The sequence below is a fragment of the Nicotiana sylvestris genome, chromosome 10 (genome assembly GCF_000393655.2).
Source record: "Nicotiana sylvestris chromosome 10, ASM39365v2, whole genome shotgun sequence".
Lineage (NCBI taxonomy): Eukaryota > Viridiplantae > Streptophyta > Magnoliopsida > Solanales > Solanaceae > Nicotiana > Nicotiana sylvestris.
The window spans coordinates 53552944-53576225 of record NC_091066.1 but is presented as its reverse complement, the minus strand read 5'-3'; the positions used below and the strand labels follow the sequence as shown (position 1 = coordinate 53576225).

The 23282-nt window shown below is 37.6% G+C and overlaps 2 protein-coding genes across 2 annotated transcripts; one reads left to right on the top strand and one right to left on the bottom strand.

Annotated features, from left to right (window-relative positions):
• Window positions 1-860: 860 nt before the first annotated feature.
• On the top strand, window positions 861-2822 carry LOC104232882 (nodulin-26-like). Its single transcript, XM_070158948.1, has 5 exons — window positions 861-1016; window positions 1378-1596; window positions 1923-2129; window positions 2292-2353; window positions 2453-2822. Exons 1-5 carry the CDS (start codon window positions 861-863, stop codon window positions 2640-2642), a joined length of 834 nt encoding a protein of 277 aa, XP_070015049.1. The 3' UTR covers window positions 2643-2822.
• A 616-nt stretch (window positions 2823-3438) lies between these two features.
• On the bottom strand, window positions 3439-8836 carry LOC104232879 (cryptochrome-1-like). Its single transcript, XM_070160032.1, has 4 exons — window positions 8105-8836; window positions 6405-6623; window positions 5434-6140; window positions 3439-4533 (listed from the first exon to the last, which is right to left on the bottom strand). The coding sequence occupies exons 1-4, from the start codon at window positions 8415-8417 to the stop codon at window positions 4027-4029; spliced, it is 1746 nt and encodes a 581-aa protein (XP_070016133.1). The 5' UTR covers window positions 8418-8836; the 3' UTR covers window positions 3439-4026.
• Window positions 8837-23282: the final 14446 nt, after the last annotated feature.

The following is a 23282-nucleotide window of genomic DNA, read 5'->3' as shown; positions in this document are numbered from 1 at the left end:
AGAGGTGAGAATGGAGAAGTACTTAATAGCAATAGGCGACCTTTTCTTCTTTTATTTGAATAGTTTTTCGTCTCCTTGATAGCACAAAGTTCTCCAAAAGTACGAAAACTTGGAGCACTTTGTATGTGGTTCGATTCCATTAATATTCCATTAATTTTCATTTTTAGGAGTTTCTATAAGTAATAAGCTAGCCTCTCTACCCTTCGGGGTAGGGGAAAGGTCTGCGTACATATTACCCTCCCCAGACCCCACTTGTGGGATTATACTGGGTCGTTAATGTTGTTGTTGTTGTCTATAAGTAATAAGCTAAAGAAAGACATATTTTATGTTTGGTTGTGACTTTTTTCAAAAAGAAAAATGATGAACAACTTTTCTAAACCAAACGGCCTAATAAAAAATAGTTCACGAGGATATAGAACTATGTTTAAAATGCAGCATATATCAGTATCTATCATTCAGACTCACTTCACTAGCCGGCTTGTACTTAGTTTTTCTATTTTTCCTTTTAAATTCAACTTCCAGGCTTTTAGCTGCCTGCAATTTCATCTTCCAACAAGTGCCGGCTTCAAATAACAAATAGAATTAACTTACCAGGATTTCTGACTCAACAATCTATTTTGTCCTTATAAGAACATGCATGTAACATCATTAAAATTCGGCACACCATATTTTAACACCTTAATACTTGTTTTCAAAAGTATCCGAGGTTTATCTTTACACTTAAGAGTATTCTTGTTTAACAAACTCTGTCACATCAAGAATTATATCTGGTGATCGATTCCTTGTGCCAAGTCAAATACCACATAGTATAAGAACCAAGATTTAGTGATGATTGGTAGACTACTCCTGAACTTGTAAAAATGGCCAGCATAACTTCTATAGTCTCTACCAATTCCTCGAAAATTGGAATTGTTGCTGATTTTTCTAACATGGAAGAAGGGAAACACGGCTCCTTTCGCTCTCCTATGAAAGAATTCTCTCCTCGAGCTGCAACATTCATGTCTTCATTCCAAAAGGTAGGGCGTCCTTATTCCAGTTGAATGGTGTGATCATCTCATCTAAAGCTTAACTTGAGAGGACACACTTTTATTTACTTAATACTTGAATACGACACCTGACGTGTCTGATTCTCTTTAATGAGCCAAGCATGTGTAAGTTAGTTTTGATCAAGGGTGACAGTGAGATTTGAAGCTGAGATATATATGTCTGCTTTGAAACCATGTTGAATTGCGTGACTATATCATTTAAATGTTTAAGTTGTGAGAGAGAATACACTTTTATTTACTTAATTATATCTTCATCAATCCCCCTTCCCCCAACTTCATATCGTCTACTAACAACGACTGTTTTATTCCATGCCTATTCACACATGAGCAGATTATAGCAGAGTTGGTAGGAACCTACATTTTCATATTTGTGGGCTGTGGATCAGCTCTTGTTGATAGAGAAAGGACACTTACTATTGTGGGTATAGCAATGGCATGGGGCTTATCTCTTATGGGATTAATATACACTCTTGGTCACGTTTCTGGCGCCCATTTCAACCCTGCAGTCACAATTGCCTTCGCTGCTGCTCGCAAATTGCCATTGCTGCATGTAAGAACTTACTAAACATCATTGAATTCTTGTTATACACGAGTCCAATGTGTGCACTAGTTGTGCATCTATCTATATTTGGAGGAGGGGGTGAAAGCATAAGCAGGTCTACAATTTTAACTTAATAGTGTGAGATACTATTACACCTAGTACTTCTTTAAGATAATAGTCAAGTTTAGTTTAATTAGTATATGTTTTCACAAATGTATTACCTGTCTATTTAGTCAAGGGGTGTACTTGCACCTGCTGCTGCTGCCCTCAATCAACAGTTATATGCATTTTGAGGCAGGTACATTCTGTCACTTCTTTGGTGTTCTTTCTTGCAGGTGCCTATGTATGTCTTTCCTCAATTCTTGGGTTCTACACTTGCATGTCTCACCTTGAGAGTGTTATTTAATCACCAAGGTGACATACTACCAACACTTACTCAGTACAAAAATCCAGTCACTGATTTTGAAGCCATCACTTGGGAATTCATAATGACTCTCATTTTAATGTTTGTGATATGTGGAGCTGCTACTGACGATAGAGCGGTATGCCTTCACTAAGGACTATCTTCTTTAGAAGTTTCAGTATAGAATTTCGTTAAGCATCTAAAATTGTTTGTTTGATCAATCTGAAAATCGCTAGCTTTAGTTCCTATTATCTACTCAACTAGGAAGTCTTCCTAATCAGTCTACTATCTTCAACTGCAGAGCAAAGAGCTAGCTGGAGTTGCAATTGGAGTTACACTATTGTTTGAAGTCCTCATTGCAGGGTAAAATCACACCTCAACATGCACTCTTGATGTTTCTCCAAATCTAGAGAGTATAACATATTTTATAGATCAGTTTGTCGCTGACTTTCATATTTGCAGGCCAATAACTGGAGCTTCAATGAATCCAGCAAGAAGTTTAGGCCCTGCAATAGTCTCAGGTGTCTATAAGAACCAATGGATCTTTGTTATTGCACCAATTCTCGGGGCCATGACAGCAACTGGGATATATAGCCTTCTCCGGCAACCAAAGCAGGAAATGCTCATGAGCAAAGCACTACAGTCGATCTGAAGCATAAGATGTATGCATTATGCCTACAAGTGGGACATCATGCAACACCTAAAAGTACTGGTGAAATCACATGAATGCCAAAATGTGATTTGTCCTGCTCTAGGAGAACGAAGAAAGATTGCATCTTTGTCAGTCTATAGTTTGTTAAAAACCTATTGCGTTAACTATTTGAAGATTTCCGTATACTTCTGATGCCTTTGAAAGGAATTATATCCAAGTAATCCTAAAAGTGAATTTACCAGTATCTGAGAACATCTCGCTTAAGATCACATAGTTTTGAGCTGCCACAAATTTTCCCAGGCAGTACTACACCAAGCTAAAAATGTAAAAGATGAGTTGATAGCCTCTTCTCTTTGCTTTTTTCAAATCCAACTTCCCAAGCAATGGATATGAAGCAGCTAGTTGTCACCTACATTCTTCAAACATTGTATAAATCTACTACAACAACATACCCAATGTAATCCCACATAGTGGGGTTTGAGGAGGATAGTGTATACGCAGTGTATAAACCTATTGTACCCACAAATATCTTTCTAAACATTGGTGATAGTTTAGTTAGATGTCATCGTTTTAGAAAATTTAGGCTTGGAAAGAAAACAAAAAGGGCATATAAATACTAGCTTCTAGAGGACTTCAACCCCTTTTGACGCTTATTGGGACTTGTGAGAACATCTATATTATGCAGCGGAGACACATGGTACAAACGTGATAAGGAGTAGGGAAAGAGAATCCAGACGTATCACCTCATCCAGTTAGAGATTATAGACACACATTTACAGCTGATCATGTCAGACTATGAGAGAAAACAGCAGGTAAATATTGATCCCATACTAAATGTGCTGATTGATAATCGGAATGGCCATATTAGCCACCTTCTAGTTATCATTATACCGCAAATATGATCACGTATTAGCAAGTACATAAATGACAACTTAAGAAAGTTCCATGAAGCTTCAACATCCTTTGAATCTGAATCATAACTATTAATGCATCTTCTCAACCTAAGGTCCGCTAAAGAGGCATCATATAGATATGACTGTAGTTTTAAATACCAATTTGAATCATATCTGTATAGTTTGCTTACCCTGTTTGATAAAGCTGCTGACAATTCATTAACTGATGAAACAACCAATGCCTTTTTGCAAGTAAGATAAGGTCCCCATACCATTGACACCACCAGCAAATTTATCCGAGTAGCTTGGACTTCAACATGCAGGAACTACATCTCCATCCCTTTCTCTAATACTACTGCTTGAAGATTCTGCTGTTGAATCTTCACTCTTCCTCCAATCCTCCTACTTACCACATAACTAAAATGTGGTGGAGTGGTGTTGGTTTAAACTGTTTGCATAATGCCTATCAAGTGTATATCTCTCATGGTTCATCAGTTATACATCAACATTATTGGAACTTCTGCTCTACTCTCCACAACTGAATTTCTGATATCCACAGAGGATTCTTCATCTTCAGTTCTAAAAAAAGAAGATGACATGCTAGGGACTATCTGATCATCATAACATCGAATAGCATTTCTTGTAGTATTGTTCCTGGCTGTTTCAGGATCCATTTCCATCTGCATGGCCTGAGGAAATGCTATTGGGACAAAATCGGTAGAGTCGCCATGTCCTTCCTCCATTCCATTCTCAATAGAAGCTCTTGTAGCTGCTTCACGCTGCCACATTTGTGATAGGGCGTCTTCTAGTCTTTCTTTTGCTGCATCGATTTCAACAATCGGAAGAGGATAATTGTAACCAAGCTCAATGCCAGCAGCTTGAAGTACAGGTTCTGGTGCATCCCAAGGGTGGTGTATCCATTCAGTGGGCAGTCTAGCAAGTTCAGGAAGCCATCGGCGAACATATTCTCCTTTAGGATCAAACTTGTATCCCTCAAACTGCAGTAAAGACAATAAACAATGAAAGTGTACAGTCAATTTTTCAAAGTAAAACCAGCCTTAGAGCACTTAGAATAATCCATGATAGGATGAAAGCTTTAATATGTAAGTGAGTACTTCTCTATGCGGATCTAGAGGTTGGATCCTTTATGATCTAAACTTTAAGGTTTTTAGTATTGAACCCATTATATTTCTAAAGTTATGGGTTCAGATCTACTATTTGTTACAACTTTAATAAATTTTTACACATAAATTTATACTCAGCGTCAAAAGTTATGGGTTCAATTGAACCCGGCTCTTTTACCTTGCATCCGCCTCTGGCTAAAAGTAATTCAAATATCTAAAAATAAAGAAAAAAATATGTCTAAAATATGAGACAACAACAACAACAAACCTAGTATAGTCCCACAAGTAAGGTCTGGCGAGGTTATGATAGTATGCAAATCTTACCCCTACAGTGAATGTAGAGAGGCTATTTCGAGTAGACCCTCAACACAATCTAAATTATGAGATATTATGTGAAAATCTTACAAGGTATCCTGAGAAGGAAAAAGATATTGATCAAGAGGAGAATCCGAGAGGAAGATAAAAGGAAAAGTACTGACATAAAAATTTTAATATATAAGTCCATTTTCACCCTATCTTTTGATTTGATTTCAGAAATTATTGTATTTGTCCTGAATTTCTCCATTGATTTTGGTCAAAGCACACAAATTGGTTGACCATATTCGGTACGGATCCCACACCCACGTCATATCAACACGGATGCGGCACCGAAAGTGAAGATTCCGAGCAACTTAGGTACTTCTATAATATAGAAAGTGAAAAGGAGAGAGTTCCAATTTTTGCAAGTATCCAATTACAAGAAAACAACCTTCCCAAATTATTACCAGGACATACCTGTGGATTATAAAATTGATCAAACTCACAACCATCAGGTAGGGTACCGGTAATATATTGCCAACCGAGAGCATCACTTTCAAGATCTGCATCTAACAAAGTGTCCCAGAAATACTTCATTCCCCATGTCCAAGGAAGCTGCAGAACCTTAATAGAAAAAGTAGAAACAACAACTCGAATGCGATCATGTAGCCAGCCAGTAGCCCAAAGCTCTCTCATACCTGCATCAACCAAAGGATAACCTGTTCTACCTTGTCTCCAAGCCTTAAAATAGCCCTCATCTACTAACCAAGGGAAGTACTTTAGGTGACCAAGTAGTGGTCTTTCATGACTGTAAGGATGATTAGAGCTCATGTATCTTGAGAACTCTCTAAGGACAATGGACTTGATGAACAAGTTGGTACTTTCTTCACCTTCTTTGTTTCCTTCATTGGCCCAGAGAACTTGCTTGATACGAATACGATGGAATACCTTACGAACACTGACTTCACCAAAATGTAAACGTGGGGACAGAAATGAGGTTGTTGCAGTATCAGCTTTCCTACGATTCTTGGAATACTCAATTAATGGTCCATTAATGAAAGTAGCCAGTGCCTTGTCAGCATTGCTCCAACCAGGAGACCACGCTCGAGCAAGAAGTGCGTTGCTTCCTTTCTCTGATTCGCTCTCAAATACCAAGTTGTCTGAAGGGCATCTTGATGCATCTCCTGGAAGTTTTTTGTCGCATACCATGTTAAGAGCATAACAGGTAAACGAGTACTAGATAAATTGTTTGATAATATCCATGAAATGAACAATAGAATAATTTCAGTGGGGCACTGCATTAATACCTTTTAAGGGATTCTATCTGATTTTTAGCTAGATTAGTGGAACAAAATGGTAAGAGGAACAAGTTATTTAAATTGAATGTGCGTATAGTAAAAACATGAACAATATCTATAAGGCAAGAAAGCGCGCAGAAGAGGACAAACCAGATATTATCCTTTTAGGTGGAAGAAGTGGAGCTTCAGGGTCATAAGGCATGGTAAGGCATCTGTCCCAGAAAGCTGAAAACGTTGTGAATGGGCGACCTTCATCATCGACAACTTCCCATGGTTCGTATAGTAAATCAGCATTGAAGGAGCGCACAGATACACCTTCAGCTGTTAAGGCTTCCTTTGCACGATGATCCCTGACAAGTGATATTGGGTCTAAAGCGAAAAAAAATAGAATACTAATTAGAATTACTCGATGAATTCAATGGTCATGGAAGATAATGGTTTGTTTATAATCCTATCTTCAGAAAAATGAGAAGCCATCAACTTCTGGTATAATAAAATTCTTTCACGAGCATATGATCAAGTGTTTGAGGATATCCCTCTTTTGCTAAATAACAGATTATACAAAAAAAAAGATATAGAAAATATAATAGCAATCCAGATGAGCAACATAAGATTCAGACAACCAGCATACGAACATTGTAGCTATCACTCAATTACTATTTACTAAGAGCTTGTTTGGATGGTTGTTACACATCGTTTCATAATGTATCGTATATCATACTGTATTGCATTGTATTGTACTGTATCTTTTGATAAATACAATGTTTGGATAGATTATATCGTTTGCCATCGTTTCATGATATCACGCACCAACAATATGAAGAATAAACTTGCAATATTATAAAGAAAATTATGATACAGGGTAAAATTATCATATCATATAAAAAGGTAGGGTAAATGATAAAATAAAATTATTTAATAATAATGAAGGGTGAGATTGAGAGAAAAAGACAAGGTAACGACGCGACCACACCAAAGCGGTCTTTACATAAAGTGGCACATTCGTCGTTATGTAACAACGGAATTAACGATACGATACAATAAAATTTAAGTAACAATCAAATGTTGTGAATATGGAGGTCGAGCATTAAGGTTGTAGGTTAGGGGAAAGTTGTGAATATTTCTACAGCACAATAAAGTGAGACTAGCCAGTTAGGAGTTAGACTAAGAATGTCATTGGTCGTCTATTGATGCAGGGCTTTACCTGCTAGTTTTTACTATACCAGCCATCTATTTCGTATTTCGTATTCTGTATTTCATATCTCTTATATTGCTGTTATTTTATTATGCATTTTTATGGTACTAATATATCGGCTCCTGTTGCTTTTTATGAGCCGAGGGTGAAACAGCCTTTCTACCTTTCGGGGTAGGGGTAAGGTCTGCGTACATATTACCCTCCCCAGATCCCACTTGTGGGATTATACTGGGTCGTTATTGTTGTTGTAATCAAAACAAACATAGTATTTTAAGTAATACGATACAATGGGTAACAACCATCCAAACAAGCTGTAAAGGACAATCCATTATTTTCCTTATAGAGGACATATTGTAGTTACCAGATTCAATTAATTAAAATAACATATAGATTGAAAACAGCAAGAAAATTTGGAAATTGAAAATCATATCACTTTATTTAAGCCCATCCCAGTCCAATATTAAAATTATCTATTAATCTTCAATTAAGGAGTAGAAATCTCTATTTTTACTACTCGTTTATAGATCTATAGAGTATTCACAAAGTAAAGACAAGAATGAGAAAATTAAGGCATATTATATAAAAGGAAGAGAAAGACTAAAAACAAGGCAGCATATATTATATATAAAGCATCCCTGACTGGAACAGAACTAACCATATAGATGATTGAAAAAGACCTGAGTTGCACCAGTAGATTTCACAACATCAAGAAGAGAAGAAATACTATCAGTAGATCTCTTTGTAATTAGGGAAGTTCCAAGGCTCTTCAAAGAGGAATCAAGATGAGCTAAACTTTGTTTAATCCACCATCTTGATACCCTACCAGGACAATAATATCCTTCTTCTTCAGGAGCCCATATAAACAATGCAATTACTGCACCTGCTCTCACTCCAGCAGCCAGTGCTGGGTTATCTTCTAACCTCAGATCCCTCCTAAACCATACTATGCTACAACCACCACTTGACATTTTCTCAAATATTTCAAACTACTATCCACAATATGTCTCCTATCTAAAACGCCATGTTATCGTGTATTTCTTGGACAGCAGTGTATTAGGGATTAATCTTATCCTTTGATGGCTACATGTAGCTTTCCCTGTTAGCGAAAACACACTTCAATATGGTATCAGAATAAATAAACACTTCAATATTGTATCAGAATAAATAAAAGCATTGCTTCAAATCTCATCAACTTAATAAAGTAAAAAAGATATCTCTACATGTTGGACAGAATTATATTCTTAAGTAACTACAAATGTATTTTCTTTAATATATGAGATGAATGATCAGACCATAAGAAGCAAAAAATGAGCTCTTTTTCTAGGAGAAACTTATTAAGGAATCTATCTAACCCCACTAATGTAAAATCTGTACGTCACAGAACTTAATTCTCCCACATGGGTGAACCCTGTCTGAATGAGTTATTAATCCACTAAATAGACACAATAAAACACCCTTCAGTGAGGGTATTGAAACTGAAAGTGATTGGTAAGGTGGTGGGGTTGGAAGAAACTGGTGGACAAATTGCAGCCACAACATTTATTTATTTTTCTTCATTTCACTTTTATAATTTCTTTCTTTAAGAACCAAAATCCGAGAAAGTTCTTTAGTGCCTTCTCTAGCCTTGTCTTTTACAGGATGGAAAATTTTGTGATTTCAAAAATTGCCTTTTCTTCAGCATTTATGTATAAAGTCAGAGTAGATGTTTCTTTTTTATGAATTGCCAATTGAAAGTATTTTGGGAGCTTATGCTTTTATCAACCAATGAGAAATCTAAAAATGAAATGACAATATGTTCCTTATAAAAATTTGTCATTGTCTAGCAGTAGTGGGGCAGTTTTTGGTATTTCCCATACCAGATTTGCTTTCATGTGATTATTGCGGGATACCAAATCTTGCTACTTTTCTTCTTGATATTAACAAGATAGGTGTGCTCATGATTTTGATTTCCTTTTGTGAGGTGAGCCACTAGGCCTCTCCTCCTTCAGTAAATGGGTCCTTTGCATTTAGATTCCCTTTCATGTGTCCCTACTGAAAGGGATTTTTTTTATGTGCACACTACACCCCCCGCCCCCAACCCCCAAAAAAAACCCCATGAGCAGGGGCATATCTAACAATCGAATCCCACCTATTATAAGGTAGGAAATGGTTCAACGTAATTTTTCTGGAGGCATATGAAAATGAATTTAATTGGCTGAATACATTTACAGCTCTTTGAATGTGTCAAAATTTTCACTCAGATACTAGACGGAGATCATATCCTATTAAATCAATTGAATCAGTACAGGGCCAAGATTTTATATAAGCGGATTTAAGAAAATATTAAAATATCAAACGTAGGATTTGATGAACATGTGACCCAAGCAATTTTTGAATCTCCTTTGCCACAATGCTAGAACATTTCCTTATGTCAATATGGTTCAATAGTTTATATATAACTAAATAAATTTACTTTTCCTCTGTTTACACAATACAATTTATGGCGAAGGGAACATTGGTTCTGGACGTGTTAACACACCATATTAGGGGAGGTGTCATGCTGTATGTTATTCGTCGATGACATAGTTCTGATTGATGAGTCGAGAACCAGTGTTAACGAGAGGTTGGAGGTCTGGAAATAGACTCCTGAGTCTAAGGGTTTGAAGCTGAGCAGGACGAAGACAGAATACCCGAAGTGTAAGTTCAGCACTGAGCCGAGGGAAGTGGGTGTGGAAGTGAGGCTTGAATCATAGGTCATCCCAAGTAGTGGCAATTTCAAGTACCTTGGGTCGGTTATCCAGAGGGGAGGGGATATCGACGAGGATGTCATACACCGTATTGAGGTGGAGTGGATGAAGTGGAGGCTGGCATCTGGAGTCCTGTATGATAAGAGAGTGCCACCGATACTCAAAGGTAAATTTTACAAAACGGTGGTTAGACCGGCCATGATGTATGAGGCTGAGTGTTGGCCTGTTAAGAACTCACATATCCAGAAGATGAAAGTAGCAGAAATAATGATGTTGAGGTGGATGTGCGGACACACTAGGATGGATAAGATTAGGAATGAAGATATTCAAGAGAAGGTGCGCGTGGCTCCTATTGATGACAAGATGCGGGAAGCGAGCCTCAGATGGTTTGGACACGTACAAAGGAGAAGCCTAGATGCTCCGGTAAGGAGGTGTGAGCGGCTGGCTTTGGAGGGCACGAGAAGAAATAGAGGATGACCTAAGAAGTATTGGGAGAGGTGATCAGGCAGGACATGACGAGACTTCAGATTTTCGAGGACATGGCCGTTGATAGGAAGCTGTGGAGATCGAGTATTAGGGTTGTAGGTTAGGACGTAGTTGAGTCTTTCCTTCGTACCTTTGTGTTGCTAGTCTGGTAGGGCTTTTGGCGAAGTCAGTTAGTGACAATGTTGCGTCTTATTACGCTTTCGTTTTCCATAGTGCCAGGTCTATGTATTGTCTATTTCTTTTACTTTGCATCTATTTTCTCATTTTCATGATGTTATTTTCTTATAATTTCTATTGGTGGTACTGATATTGTCTACTTTTGTCTTCTTGAGCTGACGGTCTTTCGGAAACAGCTTCTCTACTCCCTCGGAGTTGGAGTAAAATCTGCGTACACACTACCCTCCCCAGACCCCACTAGTAAAATTTTATTGGGTTGTTGTTGTTGTTCCTTGCTTGATTCTATTTTCGCCAAAGAATTGAACCTTCTCCAACCCTCTCCACCATACATAGATTTGCCACTGATATAACCCCCTTAGAAGGTTGTTAAATTACAATGAGTAGAAGAACTCCGTAACGGCGGAGAGGGGCTGAAAGTCACTTGACTGTAAGGAGAGGGGTTTCGCCTCGAATCCAAATGATTTCTCTTCTTCTCTTAAGATATTTCTAGTTAGGACTTGATCGAGGGATCAATTGACTCCGAAACATAAAGTAACAAGACCATAACCCCGTGCCCCCGCCTTAAAGGATCCCAACTCATCACCCTCATCTCCAACTTATTCGTGGTTTTAAGGTGCTTTTGACTATTATAAAAACTTATTTGGAGACCAAAGTGATGGGTCATCTTCGGTAACCAACCGGTGGAGCCGGCCTCCCCGCCGTCCCCCCTACCCGCACCCTCCATAACGGAAGTAAGGATAGCATGATTAACTAGTTTCGGGCCTCTTAGATCATGGGCCAGAGCTACTTAGGTTTAGCCCGCTGAACATCATTTGGATGGGCTCGGATCCTTTGCATGATTTCATATGCCTTTGACGGGCTTTGAATTTGGACAGATTTGGAGGGCCTTCTTGCATGGACTTGGGCTTGCTCTGATGATGGGCAGAGCTTTTCTTCGCATAGGCCTTCCCTATAGTACTGGGGCTAACGTGCTAGGTCGAGCGGCCGCCGAAGCTTGCTTGTTAGTATAAAATGCTTATAAATGATATTCTTTAACTATATTGTTAATGCTTTTGACAGTAGAGAGCAAATAAAGTAGCTTGAAAGGTCTATTTTGTTGATTATGACAACTTGTTTAAATACACGACTTCAGTAATTAACTGTCAATAAATGTTGCTTAAACTATACTAAACAAGTTTGAACTTGAAGATAGCTAACAAACTTACAAAAAGAAAAGAAAAACAGAATTCTAAATTTCTGCAAGAGAGTCAGCACAATCTGGTGTGTAGTCCTCAATTTCTACAGAACAACTATGATCCTAATTTTATTGATTACAACAACACTGCAATTATTGAAGCAACTACAACATATACTTATATACTGATCATAGGGGAATGTTGATGTTTGGCTAAAAATCTATACTTTTGCATGTAATTTGTCTTACATTATGTCTCGATCTAGTTATCTTTAGTGTGAATATTTTTGACTCAAGCTTAATTATGGTGCTTATATATGTAGAAGTTAATCAGAAGTGTTTGGAGAGGTTGCGCGCAAATTGAAGCCAAAACGGAAGAATTTGGAGGGAATATGATTTTATCGTCCAGCTTGGAGCCAAGCCCCTCTCAGAATGCTAAAGGTAGCAGAACACAAAAGTGAAAAATTTTATGCCCAATTTAGAGCTAGGCACATCCCATGATGCCATTAGCAACACTTTAGGAAGTTTGGCACCTAGTTTGGCAACAGGCGCCCCCTGATGGTAGGCTAGAAGCATGGATTTTGGTCTTAATTTCACCTATTGTTGATTGCATTTCAATCGTGTTTGAGCTTAATTATGAGAAATTTGAACTTATAACGTGGTTGTGTGTTTAGGACTTAAATTAGAGCCATAATAAAACATGAAGCTTCGAAGTATGAGTAAAAGCTTCAATTGATTATCTAGGACTATATCCGGGGTTCGTGGACTGTGCTGCATACGAAAGTTGAAAAAAAACACATGGGCTAGAGTAAAGTGTACTAGTGCATCACATGAGGCGTGGTATTGAGCGTCGCATTAGTACAAAAGTTCGTTAGAAGTTTAAGAAGATCAGAGACTTGAAGATTTTGGGTCTGACAGGAAAATACACTAATGCAACGCAAGGTGCACAAAAGGGTGTGACGCATTAGTGCAAAAGTTTGTCAGATAAGCTAAGTACATAGAGTTTACAATCGAGCAAAATACACTAATGTGATGCAGGGTGTGTAGCACTGTGCGACGCAGAAAGTGTAAAACTTTTTCCAGGTTTTCTCATTTCGGCTCAAAGAGGGTAGTTTGATCCTGTAGGCCCAAGTAAAGTTTGTTTTGATGATTGACAAAGAAACTCAAGCATGAATCATGTCCATATACAGTGTACACAAACATAGGCAGATTTGAGCATATGGGATGCACGTGAAGGAGATAAGATTTAGTTATTATATCTGATATCTCCTAAGCAAAAGGTTGCATAAGTGAGAAGGAGAAGGACCCCTTACTCGAAGAGAGCTCTATCCTAGATAAGGGAAGAGTTAGAAGTTGAAGATAACTAGAACTCTTCCATCAAGGAAGAGTATAGCATTGGAACTCTAGTTATTTCCTATTTTACTAACTCTATATATTTCAGATGATCTCATTTTATAGGTGCACACAAATACTAAAGTTAAACATGAGTTGAGAGCAAAATAGCAAGGCATTTTGCAAGCAATTCTTGTGTGATTCAAGTGTGCGAACCTGAAGCTACATGAATCAGATAGAAGAACCAGTTCCAAGTGTCTGTCATATATTCTAATTTCATTATAGTAGGGCTTTTGAATTGTACCTTTCAGCTTTATCTAGAAGTAATTGTACTAGGTACTTTGAGTGTAGTATTCAAGTTAGAGTTAACTTGAAGTTGTCGCAACAACTGGAGGTTGGTTGCCCCAAAGGGATTAAAGGTAATCCTTAGGTTTGCAAAGAATTTTGTAAATGTTGTTTTGGTTCAGTGATTTAGTGAAGTAAATTCCTACTGAGTCGTAGGTTGTGATTTTTTCACCTTTTGAGCCGGGTATGTTCCACGTAAAAATACGTGTGTTCTTTACTTTCTGCATTTATTATTTCCTCAATAGTAATATAAGGAACACATAGAAGAACCAGGACCTTCTATTATCCGTGCACATAAAAATTGGACACCACACAAATCATCCCCCTCTTGTGTGGCATTGAAGTATAAAACATCAATTGGTATCAGAGCGGATTATCCTTGAAAAGGCTAACACCTTAGGAAAAGATCAAGATGAGTGCACCACCTGGAAACTGGGAAAGAAAATCCACTGCTGGGCCACCACTCTTTAATAGCCAATACTACTCTTGGTGGAAGAACAGAATGAGAGACCACATTCAAGGAGAGGACTATGAGTTATGGGACATTGTCACTGATGATCCATTGGCTACATTGAAGAAAAATGTTGAAGGACTAGATGTGACAAAGACAAGAGCGGATTGCACTGTTGAGGACTTGAAGAAGTGGGAAAAGAATGCTAAACCCAAGAAATAGCTTGTTTGTGAACTTGGTCCGGATGAGTACAGCAGAATCAAAAGTTGTGCCTCTACTAAGAAAATTAGAAACACATTGTAGGTGGCTCACGAAGGAGCAACTCAGGTGACAAGATCTAGAGGAACTCTACTATACTCTCAGTATGAGAACTTTGCTATGAAGGATGGAAAAACAATTCAAGACATGTACATAATATTCACTACATTGACAAATGAGCTAAAGTCTCTTGGAAGGATTATTGCTGAAGAAGAAAGAGTCGAGAAAATACTTACTAGGATTTCGCTTATCACTTGGGAGAGTAAGATCACTGCCATCCAGGAATCAAAGAATACTACCACTGTCCCACTAGATGAATTGATTGGAATCTTACTGCCTATGAACTTAGGAGATAAACCATGAAGATGGATGTACCTAAGAAGGAAATGAGCTTGGCACGCAGAATCACTGAAGGTTCTGATCTAGAAGATGATGAAATGACTATGATCACCAAAGACTTCAAGAAGTACCTGAGGAGAGGAAAGAGTTCTTCAAGAAGTGGAAGTTACAACAAATCAAAAGCTTCTGAGAAGAAAACCAATGATGGCTTCTACAAGTTTGGAAAGATTGATCACCACATCAAGAACTTTCCTTTATGGGAAATTGAATGGAAGAAGGAATGAGCTTAACAAAGGAACAGGAAGAAGGAATAGGTTCAACCCCAGAAAGGCAACAACAAAGGATCAACAAAGGCTATGGTCGCGGCTTGGGGAGAAAGCTTAGATGAAAGCTTAGATGATGATAATGATGATGATGAACGAGTACTTATGGCCATTGGAGAATCTGATGAAGAAATAGAGGTAAGTGTCTTTCATCTCAAAGACAAGATTAAATTTTTGTCTAAAAAAGGTTATCTGAGTTTCTACTAGAGTTAACTGATGAATATGAGGATGTAAATAATGAAAAGGAATAGATGTCAAAAGAATGTGTGGTTTTAAAAGCTAAGTGCAAGAACCTGGAACTTAGGGCTAGTGAAAGTAAAAGTGAAAATGATGTGTTGAAGAACAAGGTTCATGAACTTGACACAACTGTCTTAGAACTTAGATCTGATGCCTGTTGATGATTACTCTAGGTTTAATTGGACACTGTTTTAAACATCAAAAGATGAAGTATTTGACATGTTCACTTCTTTTGTTAGAAAAACTCAGAAACAACTAGGTAATCAACTTGTATCAATTATGTCTGATCATGGTACTCAATTTGAGAATGCTAAATTTGCTGAATTATGTGATGAGCATGGCATAAATCATAATTTTTCTTCTCCTAGGACTCCACAACAAAATAGAGTAGTTGAAAGACATAATAGGACATTAGAAGAAATGGCTAGGACTATGCTTCTTTCTAGTAAACTGCCCCATAGCTTCTGGGCAGAAGCTGTGAATACTGCATGCTACATCATAAATAGGTGCATCTAGACCTCCTGTTGAGAGGACTCCCTATGAGTTACTTAAAGGGAGAAATCCAAATATATCCCATCTTAGGGTATTTGGAAACAAGTGCTTTGTGCACAATAATAGTAAAGACTCCCTAGCTAAGTTTGATCCCAGAAGTGATGAGGGAGTATTCTTGTGATATTCTTCACATAGTAAAGCTCTCAAGATTTATAACAAAAGAACTATGTGTGTAGATGAAAGTGTGCATGTGGTTTTTGACGAAACTAACATTCTTTCTAAGAGGCATGAACATGATGATAAAACAATTGGGCTGGTAAGAAACTCAAACAAAACCACAACCCAGACAGAAGTTGTACCAGAGGAAGGAACAGGTGATGGAACAGGTCCTTCCACCTAGGGTAACTTGACAGGGGGAACTGAACAAAGAGGAACGGATCCTCAAACCTCGAGGGAACCTGTCCATGAACTTGTTCCTCAACAATAAAACATTGAAGGAACATCTAGGGGACCAGCTGGTTGTAAAACCTTACAAGTATCAAAGTTCTCATACCATTGAGAACATAATCACTTACTGAACCTTTGGAATCAAAACCAAATCTTCTTTGAATAATCTTTGTGCTTTTGATGCTTTATTATCTCTTATTGGACCTAAAAATGTTGGTGAGGCTTTGCAGGATGCGTATTGGGTGAATGCAATGCATGATGAACTCAACCAATTTGAGAGAAGCCAAGTTTGATATCTTGTTCCATGACCCAAAGGACAAATCAGTACTTGGCACAAAATGGTTCTTTAGAAACAAACTTGACGAAGATGGAACAATTACAAGGAACAAGGTAAGATTGGTAGTTCAAGGATATATTCAAGAGGAGGGCATAAAATATGATGAGACTTTTGCTCCAGTAGCAAGATTGGAAGCAACTAGACTCCTTATAGCTTTTGCTTCTTACATTAAATTCACTCTCCATTAGATGAATGTCAAGAGTGACTTCCTCAACAATCAATTCGGTCGTTGTGGTCAGACTCTATTATGGATTTCTGACCACATCCTCCATAGGGACCTCTTAACTCTTCCTTCCCAAAGCTCTAGTTATGGAAGAAGGTATCAGCTTACTTCCTAGCCCCAGTGGGAGTAGTGACTAGCATTATAGGTCGTTGGGCAGACGGAAGGTTGCCACGTGGCTATCTAAAGGAAGACGTGTTTGTCAAGCAACCTCCGGGCTTTTAAAGCAAGGAATGTCCTGATCATGTGTACAAGCTTGACAAGGCACTTTATGGGCTCAAGAAGGCACCAAGAGCATGGTATGAAAGATTATCAAAATTCTTGATTGAGCATGGGTACAAGAGAGGTAAAATTGACAATACTTTATTCTTGAAAGAAAAAGGTAAAGATCTCTTAGTAGTTCAGATATATGTTGATGGTATATTCTTTAGAGTAACTACTGATATGTAAAGTAAAGAATATGCTAAGCTAATGTGGAGTGAATTTGAAATGAGTATGATGGGTGAGCTTAATTTCTTTTTAGGCTTACAAATTAAACAAAATTCAAATAAAACTATAATCCATCAGCAAAAGTATGTGAAAGAGTTGCTTAAAAGGTTTAAAATGGAAGATTCCAAAGAAATTGACACATCTATAGTAACAACCACAAAGTTGGACATTGATTAACCTGGTTCATATGTTGATCAAAAGTTGTGTAGGGGAATGATCGGATATTTGTTATATCTCATTGCTAGTAGACCTTACATTGTTTTCAATGTAGGCCTTTATGCTCAATTTGAGGCAAATCGAAAGGAATCTCACATGACTGCTATCAATAAGATCTTGAGATACCTAAAAGGTACCACTGACCTCTGTCTATGGTATCTAAAAGGTAGCAATTTCAACTTAGTAGGATATGTTGATGCTAATTATGCAGGTTTTCTTGTGGATAGAAAGAGCACCTCAGGTATGTCACACTTTCTTGGCTCACGTCTTGTGTCTTGGGCCACCAAAAAGCAAAATTATGTGGCCTTGTCTATTGCTAAAGCTGAGTATATTGTTGATGCATCATGTTGTTCTCAATTATTATATATCAAACATCAATTAATGGACTTCGGAATTGATGTAAGTTGTATCCCCATATTTTGTGATAACACTAGTGCAATTAGTATGACCAAGAACCTAGTTCATCACAAAAGAACTAAGCACATGGATGTTAGGCATCACTTTTTGAGGGGCAACAATGAAAAGGGTTTGATCACTACGGAATTTAGTGCTACTGAAAAGCAAATAGCTGACGTCATCAGAAAAGCTCTAAGTAGAGATCACTTTGAAAGGAAAAAGTTAGAATTAGGGATGATTAAGATCACCTAAAAGGAACCAGTTATATCTAAAAAATTTGGTTAGAAAATTTGTGAATTTGTTACATAATTAGATTAGATTTTGCTCAGTCTCATACTTTTACCAATATACTCTTATGACATGTGCTAAAACGTCTTAGCAATTTTTAATGATATTATCTTTATTTTCTTGGAAAATTAAGACATACAAAAGAGATTTCTTAGTGAAGAACCTGGTTCATCAAGATTTCATGGTACGTACTCTCCACTCTACATATTTTGAAATAATTATAACTGGATTATGATCAAAAGGAGATTCCCATTTAATCCTAACCTCCTTGAGTTTATCCGTTACGAAATGAACTAGTTTCACCCAAAGAGAGTCCCAAAATGCAATAAATGCCTAGATTTTAGGGAGAGACCTCAACGTCTTTTCAAACTGACTCCTAGTTTGATTAGACTTCTGAGCTTCTAAGAAACTTGTCGTTACCCAGTCAATTTCTCCATCTTTAAATTGATTTGGCCTTAGTCATTTTTTCACTTCTAATTTACAACTGCCAAACACCCCTCTCAATCTTCTCTCATCTTCTAAACTCACACACATTTCTTTTACCATCATCGATGGCTAACCTCTCTAAAAAACCCTCATCACCGTCAAAAGAATCCACACCCAGAAAAGAACGAGTAAAGGTTACTGCTTGTAAGATAGTGTCAGGGAGTGCATTAACCAGGAAATTAGATGAATAACTGAAAGCAAGACAGGAACATGAACCCCAAAAATCTGATGACTCATTTAATTCTGCTACTGAGGGGGAAGAAACTGCTTCTTATGAAACCGAACAGGTAACATCTATTTCTAAAATTAGTACTGAAATAATTTTTGAGGTTGCTATAAATTTGGAAAATAGGTTTGTTTTGGTATAAACTGTGGTTGGGGTTGAGACCACTGTTCTGGGAAATTTGGTGGTAAAAATAAAAAGAAAAAAGAAAAAGAGAGTGAGGGTGCTCAAGGTGATGTGAGGGGAATGGAAAAGGAATGACTGAATCTTTACCCACTCCTATTGGTTTGACTAAAAAAACATGAGTTATAGTAGTGTGAAGTGAGGAATCTGCTGGAGAGGAAGAAAGTTTGAGAGAAAAAGAGGGTAGTGGGTTTGGAGAAGCGGCCGAGGGGTTGGTTAGGTTGAGGGAGAGGTTCCAAGAACCCGCTCCATCTATACAGGAAACCCTCGAAGACCTATTGAAAAGAGTGTCTGACAGTTACCATCCAAAAAGAAAGAAGAGTTCAAGAGTTAAATTCCTGGTACTACTAGGGCAAACAAGATCTTCTATACCAACGATGACTCTTCCTACAAGAGAGAGAGATACAAGGAGTTAGAAGAAGCAGAGTGAGGCTGAACTGGAAAAAGCCCTTGAAGAGAGTAAAAGAAAAGCTCATGCAAAGGGGAAGAAGAAAGTGGTTGAGCTTGTTAAGGCAGTTGGAATTGAGGAGATGGACCTGGTCCTTCATGATGAAGAGGAGGCAGAGGAGGTGGAGGCTGTGACTCCAAAGGCAAAAAAAATAATGACTTCCAAAAAGAAGTCTCCCTCGAATACAAAGTCTGCAGAGCCTTCTACATTGGCTAAAAGGACCAGGTCTGCCATAAAATCTAGGAAAGTTAAAATAGTAGATGAAAGAGAAAGTGAAGATGGAGAAGAAACTGATCAGGAACAGGACAAGCTGGTTAAGTTTGAGAAAAGAACCATCTTGAAGGTTAGACTCCTCAGGGACTTGGAGGAGGAAAACATGGTTATGCTACTGGAAAAACTACAGATGCAAGGTTGGAAGGACATTTTCCTTCAGATGGATGGAAAGCTTGCCAGAACTGAGATTGTGGAGTTCATGGCAAATTGTGAGATCAAAAATGGCAAAGTCACTAATGTGGTGAAGGGGTGACAATGACCTTCAATGATAAGGAATTGGGAGGTATTCGAGGTGTACCTGCTGAAGGATACAATGATTATAAGAAGCTCAAATAGCCAAGTCTAGAGAAACTCCCTTGCTATTACAAGAAAGTTTGGTGACAATGAAGAAAAGCTATAGCCCAAGGCTATATAGAAAAGTGAGATGAAGCCACCCCACAAAATGATGTTTGAATTTGTTAACAAGGTTATACTGGCCGGGCAGGAAAGAAGGCACATTGCCACATTCATGGACTTGGTCCTTATGAAATGGTTGGACAGGGGAGCCAAATTAATTGGCCTCAATTTATCATCCAGCTTCTTGCTACAGTTCTAACTGGTACCAAAATTGATGTTATACCCTATGGTTTTATTCTCATAGTTGTACTTGCTCACTTCAAGGTACCCCTCAAGAAATGGGAAGTTGGTACAAGTAAGGATCACTTTGGGGAAAACACTTTGACTACATAAGATTATGAGTTCACACCAGTCCCAAAAAACCCGGTTCATCCAAAAAGGTACCTGTGAACAGCAAAGTGCGAGCCTTGGTGCAAGAGAGTGTGGCTAAGGATGTTGAAATTGGTAGGCTGAAGAAGAAAGTTGGCAGAAGTAGAAACTTAGAGAGATGCTCTCAGAGCTAAGCTTGCAAAGGAGAATGAGAAGAATGAAGACATTCTTCATGATATGTTGAAACTGCTTCAAGCCAAGCACCAAGAACCTGGTCCTTCCCAGCCTTAAGACCTTCCTAGCCTAGTTAGACAAACCAGTGATCTGGATGGGATTTATTTTGTTCTTTTTGCTCATGATCCAGTATCTTTATTTTTCTTTATGCTTTGTGGATGACTAGTATCAATGATAATCGACTGTTTTGTGCTCTAACTGTTTGTTGATGCTTCTTAGATGGATAATATCATTATATTGATAAATGATGCTTGACTCCATGATTACATTTGAAGTAGCCCCAGTGGCCATGAGTGATATCTATTAAAATCTGGTTATCTAACAAAATTATGCAACTCTTCGATGATGCCAAAAGGGGAAAAACAGGTTGTGCTTTTTTACTTTGGATTGTGATGTTTATAACCTTATGAACCTGGTCCTTGATGATTTGTGACTTTAAAATGGAAAGTGTTCTAACATTATGTTAATGTTGAGCTAAGTTGAAATAGGTCCTATGCTTATGAAAAGCACAGAGTTTGTCATCATCACAAAAGGGAAATTTGTTGGCCCAAGTAAAGTTAGTTTTGATGATTGACAAAGAAACTTAAGCATGAATCATGTCCATACACAATGTACACAAACATAGGTAGATTTGAGCATAAGGAATGCACGTAAAGGAGATAAGCTTAAGTTATTATAACTGATATCTCCTGAGCAAAAAGGTTGCATAAGTTATATGGAGAAGGACTCCTTACTCGAAGAGAACTCTATCCTAGATAAGGGAAGAGTTAGAAGTTGAAGATAACTTGAATTCTTCCATCAAGGAAGAGTATAGCATTGGAACTCTAGTTATTTCTTATTCTACTAAATCTATATATTTAAGATGTTCTCATTTTACAGGTATGCCTAAACGCTGAAGTTAACATGAGTTGAGAGCAAACTAGCAAGGTATTTTATAAGCAATTCCTGTGTGATTCAAGGGTGCGAACCTGAAGCTACGTGAACCAAATAAAAGAACCAGTTCCAAGTGTATGTCTTTTATTCTAGTTTCATTGTAGTAGGGATTTTGAGTTGTACCTTTCAGCTTCATCAAGAAGTAATTGTACTAAGTACTTTGAGTGTAGTATTCAAGTTAGAGTTAACTTGATGTTATCGCAACAACTCAAGGCTAGTTTCCACAAAGGGATTCGAGGTAATCCTTAGGTTTACAAAGAGTTTTGTAAATGTTGTTTTGGCTCAGTGATTTAGTGAAGTGTTAGGGAAAATCCTACTGAGTAGTAGATCGTGGTTTTTTCACCTTTTGAGCCCGGTGTTTTCCACGTAAAAATACTTGTGTTCTTTACTTTCTGCATTTATTATTTCCATAACAGTAATATAAGAAACACATAGAAGAACCAGATCCTTCTATAATCCATGCACATGAAAATTGGACACCACACAAATCACCTCTCCCACCTCTTGTGTGGCATTAAAGTATATAACATCAAGTCTAAGCACATTCCGACTTGGTATAAATACACTAAAAACACATTTTTGAGGGACCCAAAAAAGTTTGGAAGAGCATCAAAAACTCAGTGGCAGAAGGATTCATCTTTCTTTCCTCAACTCAACATCCGAGTTTGGATTGAATTCATGTTTTCTTATTCTTTTACTCTATCTGTGATGACTTTCTCCATGATTATGTAATAGTTTACTTTAGGGTTTGATGGATGTAGTGTTTGATTGATATTTGTGAATTTTAACTCTAGTTATTTTGCATGAATTTGCTTATGGATCTTTGAATTGATTGCAATTTTGTTCACCGAATAATTTAATCGAAAGAGGAATATTTTGGGTGATTATCTTTGCATTATTTCATTTTGTTTACTTCATTGATTCGTTTAAGTAATCTAAAGAGCTTGTTTAATTGTTGATTAAATCAAGTTAGTAGAATATTTGAGAGATATTTTTCTAAGGACTAGTCCATTAACGTATTTTTGCATACATGCATAGTGCTTTATATTAGTTCAAATTGTAGAGGTCAGATTTAATCTAGAGAGGAGTCTTGGCTATACGATTGAACTAATCATAAAGTGAAGTCATGAGAATCATTAGAACATTAGAGTGAATTGAACTAGAGTTAGATCCCGAATAGCTATCTTGCACCTTGATAGGTGTGGATTTTAACCACTTATTAGTACCTTCTTACTTTAATTTTTAGTCCGAAAGTAGTGATTTTTGTTTCCGAATCTAATAAAAATATGTGAAATTGCAGGCATGTTGGAGGAGATTGGCTCAATGAAGAATTCCAACTCAAAATGAAGTTGTTTTAGCTCAATAGCCAAAGAGGAGAAGTGCAAAGAAATGTACGGTCCGTACAACTTATTCCACAGCTGCAGATGCAGGTGCAACCTGCAGAAAGAATAGTACGGCCATAAGACTAACCGCTAAAGCATCTGAGGCTCTTAGCAGCAGTGGGGTCCACACACCAAATTGTGTAGCCGCAGAAGCTACTCGCACTAACAAGTTTGAAAAGATCGGAGAAGATGCAAAAGACCAAGTGTGAAGCCTCATTGAAGCACGGTAAGCA

Excerpts from the sequence above, each read along its gene's own strand:
- LOC104232882 (XM_070158948.1), top strand. The coding sequence starts at position 861 with ATGGCCAGCATAACTTCTATAGTCTCTACCAATTCCTCGAAAATTGGA. Across the intron at positions 2,130-2,291 it reads CTGCTACTGACGATAGAGCG|AGCAAAGAGCTAGCTGGAGT; the intron begins GTATGCCTTCAC and ends CTTCAACTGCAG. Across the intron at positions 2,354-2,452 it reads TTTGAAGTCCTCATTGCAGG|GCCAATAACTGGAGCTTCAA; the intron begins GTAAAATCACAC and ends TCATATTTGCAG.
- LOC104232879 (XM_070160032.1), bottom strand. The coding sequence starts at position 8,417 with ATGTCAAGTGGTGGTTGTAGCATAGTATGGTTTAGGAGGGATCTGAGG. Across the intron at positions 6,624-8,104 it reads CTTTTTCAATCATCTATATG|ACCCAATATCACTTGTCAGG; the intron begins GTTAGTTCTGTT and ends TTTTCGCTTTAG. Across the intron at positions 4,534-5,433 it reads ATCAATTTTATAATCCACAG|TTTGAGGGATACAAGTTTGA; the intron begins GTATGTCCTGGT and ends TCTTTACTGCAG.